At 40.2% G+C, this 9,633-nt stretch overlaps 1 protein-coding gene across 1 annotated transcript in view; it reads right to left on the bottom strand.

Moving 5' to 3' along the window:
* Positions 1-5,964: 5,964 nt before the first annotated feature.
* The window catches only part of MOGAT1 (monoacylglycerol O-acyltransferase 1), a 31,515-nt gene continuing 27,846 nt past the window's right edge, over positions 5,965-9,633 (bottom strand). The window contains exon 6 of the mRNA XM_008593623.1: positions 5,965-6,126. Coding sequence (XP_008591845.1) covers positions 5,972-6,126 — 155 coding nt within the window. The 3' untranslated portion in view covers positions 5,965-5,971. The remainder of the gene's footprint in view (positions 6,127-9,633) is intronic.

Genomic DNA, 9,633 nt, shown 5'->3' with positions numbered 1-9,633 from the left:
TTGGCCTTGGTGTTACAACACTGTTCTCTAACCAACAGAGCTAACTGGCCAGCTGAAATGGCTTTAGAATAAAATCACAGCTACATAAACCTTAGCATTCATGTCCCATCCTCTCATTCAAAAGGTGAAGGGCATGAGGTTACTTACTCAGAATCCACAGCAGGTTGCTTACCCATAATCAGAACAAGTTAGTAACGAAGATTTTACACCCCAGGGCTCCTGTGTTCTACACCCAATGCGTGGACACGAGCCAGAGATCCGAGCTCCACCACCTGCCATCAGAGCTGCCTGGAGAAAAGTTCTTAACCCTTCTGAGCCCCGATTTCCTACAGAATAAAAATAGTACTGATCTCATACAGCTATCTAAAGAGCTAAATGTCATAATGTACATAAAGTATTTAGCCCTGTATCTGGCACAATGTAGGTGGTTGACAAATGTCAGCTACTGTTTTTATATGATATTTAGTTAGTATTATGTTACAGCATTAATAAAATACTGGGAAAAAATAAAGTCAAAAAGTATTTTAAACAATAATACAACAGCATGTTCTTTATACAATAAATACCTTAAAAAGAATATTGAAAACATTTATTTTGATAACGAACACCAGAAACACTAACAGGTCTCCAAAATCAAGGCATAACATTTATTACACAAAGTGTTGGCATCCAAAGGAAGGCGATTTAATTCTTGACACATTAAAAAAAAAGAGAGAGAAGTTAGTTTTCACCTTTTTACATTATTTTGGCAAGTGTATGATTGACTTAATTTTATACTACAACTTTATTGAGATATAAGTCACATACCACAAAATTCACCCATTTGAGTGCAAAATCCAGGGGTTTTTAGTATTTGCTAAAACGCAGAGCTGGGCCCCCATCACCACAATCTAATTTTAGAACATTTTTCGTCACCCAAAAAGAAACCCCATGCCCATTAGCAGTGATTGACTTGATTTGTAATCTATAAGTTTTCCCACCAGCTTTTGAACATTTCTGAATGAGGGAAGCTTCACTCTTCTCCCAGCCGCGAATCATCACAATGGTTTGCTGACTCCTGCCTCCTCTTACAAACCCCTGTTCCTGTTTTGGTCCTGAACCCCTGCATTTTTCAGTGAGCCCTGCCCCTGCTTTCAGTTTTGTCTTTTACCCCGTCAAGAGAATCTAAAGTACCGTCTGTGCAGTAGGAGAATTTGCAGTGCTCACAATTTCACTGCAGTTCCCTGGCTGACATTCATCCCCAAGTGTAAATTCATTCAGTTTTGCTAAGGTGTGGAGAATGAAAACCATTCTATCCAAGTTAAAAACCACACCTACACGTTTATTACTCGGGCATAAAAACACATTTATCGGTCAAAAGTTTTACAAACTGAAAGCTTTTTGAAAACACACAGCAACACATATCATATAGAAAATATACAAATTCACCACCTCTTATAAAGATTTCACTAAGTAAGAAACAGTTATTCCATAGTTTTGAATGATATAAAGGAGAAAACCTCTTAGATCAATTTCTCCTATTCTTATTTAGAGAATTAAATTATTTCTCAGAAACACATGACTAAAGGTCCCATGATCCTAGAGAAATTTTGGTAGCAATTTGTGTTTTAGGTATATCAAGAAAGTGAGGCAGTCACTTCAGCTCACTGTATTTCCTGGTGGAACAGAAACAAGTGTAGATGGCAGACGAAAAGGCAAAGTTATCAGAGAAACCTACATCTCCAACTAGATGTCATTACCATGACAGATGAAAGGTCAGGCAGAGACACAACCAGAAGGGACCTTGGAGATCATTCACTCCTAATTCTATTTATATAGGAAGAAACTGAGCCCAGGTCACCCAGCCAGGTAATAGAAGACCAGAGGCCAAAGGACTATCCCATACGGAAGCCTGGAGAGTAGAAAGAGTGGGGCAGTTAGGTTCCCTGATTGTTCCAGCATCACTGCACGCACGCACTGCAGGGTTTGGAATCCAACCAGAAAGATTTAAGCCTCCAAGTCGGTCTGGGAGTGGAGGAGAGAATTATGCAGCCCTTGGGAAAAAACACTAGGTTTACCTCTATTCTCAAGGGAGCCTAAGATAGTTGTTAACCAGAACCTAAGAGCTATAAAATAGCAGCTGTGACAACCCAGCTGGATGAGGCTGGAGACAGAAGGGACTTTGGGCTGTCAATGGGATGATAGGAGCTCTACTGCCACCTCTGTCTGTATAATGGGGTTGCTTTGGCTTGCATTAGTGATAACAACGCCACTGACAGGAAAGACCCCCTTCTGTGTCCGTCAGTTCTCCTGGGCATAAGGCACCTTGTCTCATCCACCGCTCCAACACATAAGGCTCTAGTGGCTAAACTCGTTGAAATCTTGAACTTTGCCCAGGGCATACCACCAAAGTAGCTCTTGTGCAAAAGGGAAAAATCAACAATGTGGTGCACGGGCCTCAACAAAGAAAAATGTTCTCAATATTGATAAGACGGAGTTTGCTTCCAAGTTGTTTAATCCCTTCCTTCAAGTGTATTTTTAGTTATACTCTACTTTTCTGGCAGTTCTGTTTTATAGGAGTTTTCTTAGGTTTATTAATCAACAGTCATGAATAGCAGTACCTCCTGTTTAATCTAAGGCAGAATAATATGAACACAAAATCAGTTTTAATCTGCATTAAACCTCACTGACGTTCAACTGCTTCTTCTGCAGAAGGAAGAATTAGACAGACTATGAAGTCCCTTCTAGCTCTAAGACCTGGCTTCTTTGACACAATCCAGCAAGTTTCCAGGTTAGTGCCACAGTCATTGACAGACTGCTGAAGGCCTGCTCTGTTGGAGTCAGGATCAAAACAAGACACACATTCTGCCATTAAGGAACTCATCATCCCATGGGTTAACCATGGATTGAGATAAACTTTCTTCTTTTCATATATAAAGGCACTAGGTGTTTGAGAAGGATTAACTACAGTAATCAAAAGAAGGTAGTAAAGAAATCACATTGTTTTAAACACAAAAAAAACCTGCTTCTGTGTTTGCCCATCCTAGAGAAACTAGAACTGATTAGTTATTTAAGAAGTTGCCCTGTTTTTTGCCTTTAGAAAGATATACAAATTCTACTGGAAGTAAACCCTCCAGCCCCACAAATAGACATTTTGTCACTTAAGTTAAAAAATACAAATATGAGATTGGGGGAAAAAAAACATCCAATCAACAAATCCAATTAACAGTGTCTCTTGTCAGAGGAAAAGAATGGAGAGCTAATGTAGACAAAACTGTTTTCACATTTATCACAAACTTTGGTACTGTGCATCAGTGAGGTAGTTTGGAGGAGACATAAAGTCACAGAATTGTGGACATTACAACCAGATTCCACCTCCATGTTTTCCATGATAGAAACGTACCTTCTACTGAAAGTTGATTTCATTTTTAACCCTATGCGTATAATAAAGGCTCACCCATCATCCCTGAAGTGTACACACTTTGGTTGTTTCCATAGTAGTGGCAAAGGGTTTGCATTAAAACATCTTGCATCTCCTGCTGTGGTTCCCCTTTGTAAAGAGCAGAACTAGCCAGGCTTCATAAGCACTTAAGTTACAACCCTCAATGTGGCATAATGAACTTAGTCGGTTATCGGCAATTCCATATACTTCTAGCTGCAAGACAAAGGAAATGACTCAGCCTGCACCTGGTGTGCAAAGAAAACAGAGCGAAAAGAAATGTCCAAATCAAACAGATACACACACATTTTCCCAAGGCAATAGGCCCAGTTTCTCTTACAGGGCTCTGGGGTTATTTTTGTTGTTATTGTTTTGCTTTGCTCTTTAAAATTTATGGGCAATTACATAGTAGATGGCAACCTTTGTAGTAGAAGAGATCTTCATCACATCATACTAGTGAATACCATACATGGCCCACATCTTTGTAGTGGCAAAGGTTCATATCAAAAATTCATTTGCAATATGGAGTACTATATGGAATTCTGAACTATGCTTTGGCTGTATGAAAAGAATCTCATATGGCTGGATTAAGACCTCAGGAGACCCTAAGAAGTGAAGAGAACACCTCACCCACAGCCCTATGTACTGAAAAGTAACATTTTATATATGCCCAAATTAAAGTTGCATATGCCTAGATTTTTTAATGGCAAAATTCTAGATGAGTTCATGTGAGCGAACTTTTCTCATGTTTTCGTGCCTCTTCACTAAGCACGGGTTTCACTGCCTGTTCATGTTGCGTGGTCAGCTTGGCCTCCTCACAACGAAGTGTGAGATTAAAATCCATACCTCTGTGAAACTGTAAAAGATGATGTGTCACGAGCTTTTAATAAACTTCTCCAAAGGGATAAAATTCATACGTTTTGCAATAACAAAGGCCCTGCTTTGACAAAACAATTGAACTAATGTCACGGCCATAGGGTCAATGGACTCCTGGATCCCTCATCTAGTATGAAGTCAAAGGAATTCAAATCCAAAACACTTCATGCAGAACAACTGAGAAAGGTCACTTTTTGCGTATGAAATGCTCTCCTATTCAAGGCATTACCCAGCATGATTTTGTTTTGCTCTTGCTGAACCTAATCCAGGCTCTCGCCCAGGGCTTACTGTTTTAAAAATTAGAAGCCTCAAGACATTACCAATAAGTTAGAAGGAAACTCGGTGAAGTTGCCCACACATACCTAGAGTGGAGGAGGAATAGAATCAAAGATCTAGCCATGGAGATCATTTGGAAATTAGACATTCTCCTTACTTACTGATTGACTAGTTACTTAACATTCAGTGACTAAATATCAGAAACATCGTCCTGACTTGCTCCCTATGAACCAGCCCACAGTATTGTCAATTACTGGTGTGGGACAATCACACAAAGCAAATTACCTCCTTCTGAAAGTGGGTCTTGTCTTATAACAGGTTTCAGCCTATGGTATAGCTTTAAAAATTCTTTGCTTTATGGAAAAGTTTGTTTCTATGTTTAAATATAAATACATTAATTAAACAAGTACTTATTTTGTACCTACTAAGTGCCACAAGCTGACCCAGGCATTAGGGAGGCATCAGTAAGCAGGAAGGACAAGGTCCCTTCTCACCCTGGTTCAGAGAAGATGACTCAGAACCCCAGTTAACTGTGAACTGAACACTTCTCACCATAGAGAGTACTTTCTTTCACAGCATGTCTTACAAAGAAAAGGCCATTTGGGAAGAAAATTAAAACTATTTCTATCACCATGAAAACCCTTTGGAATTTCCAATGTTGTAAAACGTGCAAAAGCATATCTCCCAAAAAGACTTCCGTGTCTATTGCAAATGAACATGCTTCTAAGCATAAATAAAAAAGAGGAGACATGCTCTTGTCCCCATGGGTTTCCCTATGGCAGATTCATCCTATTTTAAAAATGGCATAAAAATTCTGCACAATTGTATAAAAATGACTTGGCTGACATGACCAAAAAGATCAAATTATCTAAGTACTAAAAATTACATTATTCACTAAAAAAGATTTGTCCAAGAGGAAAATAATGATCTCCTTTAGTTCTATATGGCAAATTATTTTACACACTGTCTCTTAAATGTTCCAGCTGTGCTGAAAAACAGCTGGCATACTTAGTGAAAACATCCTAAATTACTGTGATGTTTAGTAAAAGGGCCTAACTATTTTTTTGAAGCTGCCGTGTTTTCTGGAGCACATGAATAATTCCAAACCTTTTCATAAGCTGTAAAATGATTCAGGCTTCCCAAACTAGGAAGATTATTGAAAGTCTTGTAGCCATCTCCAGCCTTACCCTATAGGCATTTACCATATTTTTACTCACTGCAGCTAAAACATCGACATCTGTCACCATGAATAATACTTTTACAGTTGCAAATTTGATTCCATAGTAAAAGAAAAAAAATGATTAACTTATTTCAAATATATTCTCTCAATGACATGTTCTTTTGTCCTTTATTTTGCCTTGTAAGAGTGCAGTCATTTATTTATGCCTTGTAAGAGTGCAGTCATTTAAAAATAAGAGTTTTGTGCTCTGGAATACCATACTTCCCTTTGTGCTCCTCAAATAATTTCCTTAGCTCCTCCATATAGGTCTGATGCAACTCCTCAATCTGCTCTGGGGTTGGGTGCAGAGTCTGATGAACAGGGATTGGGTGGCCAACTGCAAAAACAGAGAACACATCATCCGTGAGGAACCAAAACCACCCCACCACAGATCACTGCCTCTAGTGGACGGCTGTGGACAGGTCTGCCAATCAGATTTCCTCAAGCCTGCTCGCTCCAAGTCTTTTCCATTTCACTGGCTGCCTGCAGTGGTCACACCAGCTCATTTGATGACAAAGAAAGAACGTTCCTTCTCAGCAGACGCTGGCTTGCCAGTAACCTGGTGGTTTTGACTTTGAGTCAAATGAGCTACTGTGCTGACTGCCTGCAGCTGTGAGGGAAGTGGACGTAGCTGTGTGTCCACATCACCAGCATCCCCTCCGGTGCAGTTGACAGCCAGACCACAGTACTCTTTTTTTTACTGACTGTGAAATCCTTGAGTCATGTGGCATCCTCTATTCTGACTCTGCTTCTTAATGTCTTTCTAAACAACTAAAAATATATGTATCTTTGCAGCTAAGTATCTATGCTAGAGAAACACATAATCACAAGGATTCCACTGTTTATAATAGTGGAAAGCTCAAAAACAACTAAAAATCTTAATAGAAAAATTATTGAATAAACCATGGAACATTCACTCAATGAAACTGTAGGCAGGAATTTTTTTACAAATGAAAGAATAAATACAAATATGTGTACACACACACACATACAGACTTGTAAAATATATTGTGGGAAAAAATGTGTAAAATAATACAGTAGGATCCCATTTATTTATTTATTTATTTATTTATTTATTTATTTATTTATTTATTTTTTCCTTTTTGTCTTTTTTCGTGTCCGGCAACGGATCACAACCCTCAGTGTCGCGCCCGTACCGGACAGGACAGGCAACGGGATCGCAACCCTCAGTGTTGCGCCCACCCCTCGCTCAGCCAGTGAGCCGCCGGTCTGTATGTGCGATCCGAACCCTCGGCGGGAGCACCGCAGCGCTCCCAAGCGGCACACTGTAGCAGTGCGCCACCGGGCCGGCCCCAGTAGGATCCCATTTATGAAAAAATATTTATATTTCTAGATGCATTGTAAGTTTTTAGTGCGTAGAAAAAAGTCTGAAAAGAGAGACAAACTTATAACAGTTACCTCTAGGGAAGGAGGGAAGGATGGGGCAACTTTATCTGTATCATGTGAGTTTTCTACAAATGAGAATGTATTTGTATTTTACCTGTCTAATTAAAAAATATACGAATTAACTAAAAACAAATCTATCAACTTCTATACATATTTTAAAAGGTGTTTATATGATAAATTATCTCTTCATGTGTCAGATTTTTAGAGAATAGAAAAATACACATAGCTTTTGTGCTCGCACTCGCTGCACCCCCTGCTGGTCCGATGCCGCTAGTGATGCCAGGGGTTGAAAACGTACAGAATGTTCACTGCCCTGCGGGGCAGCAAAATGCTTCTTACTGACCTTTAATTAGCTTGAACATGAGGTCAAGTGGGGCTGTAGGTAATAAATGAAACTCACAGTGGAGGGGGTTTCCTTTGGTTTACCTTGGTTCCTCCCCTGCTACATACAAGGGTCAGATCCACATCAGTAACAGAAAGTGGTTAGTTAAGAAAAAACTGAGCAAATGTTAAGTCACAGAGGAGGAAGGAAGTGATAAGTGACATCAGTATGAGAGGTGAGGGGACACAGAGAAGGGAGTGACACACACACACACACACACACACACACACACACATATCCTTACTGCGACATTAACCTCAAATTGCTAAGTATTTAACAAGATACAGCCTCAGGGAGCTCATGTACAACGTTCTTTGACAGCTTGGATGTCATATTTTTGCACAGCAGACATCAGTCCTTCTTAACTCAACACAGAGAACTGGAAACATCACCATCTCGCTGTCAGTTGTGATTGGTAATATGGAGCAGCAGAGGCCGATGACCACAGGAGGGTGGAACTGGGAGCTGGAGTTGCGTAAAAAGCACTAGCCCAGCCTGGGTCTAGTCCCAGCTCACCTGCAAGTGCACTGAGCAAGGAACTTTCTCTCTGGTCTCAGTTTTCACGTGTAGGAGAAAAGAGAACTCGATAATCTGGAAGCTTCCTTCCCGCTCTGAGATTTGTGGTTGTTTCGAGGAAAAAAATTGAGATATCTACATGCAAATCTCCTAGCAAATATGTGGTTTTATAGAAATAGCTTCTGTTTTCTTAGTGAAAGTATCCAAGTGAGAGAGGTCAATGTAACTAATCAAGGTGGGGATGGGGACGAATAAAGAAACAGTGGTCTAAGAAGAGGAGTGTGGGCCGACCCGTGGCTCACTCGGTAGAGTGCGGTGCTAATAACACCAAGGCCCCGGGTTCGGATCCCACATAGGGATGGCCGGTTCGCTCACTGGCTGAGCGAGGTGCTGACAACACCAAGTCAAGGGTTAAGATCCCCTTACCGGTCATCTTTTTGGAAAAAAAAAAAAGAAGAGGAGTGTTGTTCCTAGCTGACTTTAATTAGGACTGACACATTCTGAATTAGTGAGTGTTCTTTCCTATGAGCTATTCTACAGCTAATTTCAATCCTGTTCTTATCTTATTAATTGTTTTATTATATTTCAGATGCTTCTTCATCTCATTTAATCTTCCCAAGGAATCTGTGAGGAAGGTCTATAATACTGTTAATCTAGATAAGAAAGTTGAAGTCCAAGGAAGTTTATCAGGACTCACATGCAGGTCTTCTGTTATAAAATCTGGTATTATTTTAATCACTAGGAAGCAGAGAGCATGAGGCATGGAATCTAGTCCCATCCCAGACATTAGGCAGCTCTGTGACATTGCATATGTTGCTCAACCTCTCTGAGCATAGTTCTTCATTGGTAAAAAGGAGATAATACCTTTTAATCCTGTTCTTATCTTATTAATTGTTTTATTATATTTCAGATGCTTCTTCCAGAAAGCTCAAATATGTTCATATAAAGTAAATTTGTCATCATAAGACTTCTCCCTTTATTTATTTATTTATTTTATTTTTTTATTTTTCCTTTTTGTCTTTTTTCGTGTCCGGCAACGGATCACAACCCTCAGTGTCGCGCCCGTACCGGACCGGGACCGGCAACGGGATCGCAACCCTCGGTGCTGCGCCCGCACCTCGCTCAGCCAGTGAGTGGGAACCGGTCTGTATGTGGGATCCGAACCCTCGGGCGGGAGCGCCGCCATGCTTCCCAAGCGGTGCACTGTAGCAGTGCGCCACCAGGCCGGCCCAGACTTCTCCCTTTAAACTGTGAGATGGACATAATCTACTTGTCTTTCTCTTATTTACTTGTAGAGAAACTGAGGTGCAACAAGTCCTACACCACATACAGCAAAACCCCAGGAAATTAAGATTTAAACCCAGCACTACCGCTCCTTTATTCCTAAACTAACCCAAAACTGGGTTAGAGAGTAAGAAATCTTTCTCAATTGCTTTTTAGGGATAATGCCAGGGGTAACAAAACAAAAACTTGCTCACTGTGATCATACTTTTACTAAGGAACTCAAGGAAGCCCATCTTGCAGAAATGAGATTGAAAA

Source organism: Galeopterus variegatus, unplaced genomic scaffold (genome assembly GCF_000696425.1).
Source record: "Galeopterus variegatus unplaced genomic scaffold, G_variegatus-3.0.2 Scaffold160, whole genome shotgun sequence".
Taxonomy (NCBI): domain Eukaryota; kingdom Metazoa; phylum Chordata; class Mammalia; order Dermoptera; family Cynocephalidae; genus Galeopterus; species Galeopterus variegatus.
The sequence above is the reverse complement of the archived record's forward strand: the minus strand, read 5'-3'. Positions and strand labels throughout refer to the sequence as shown.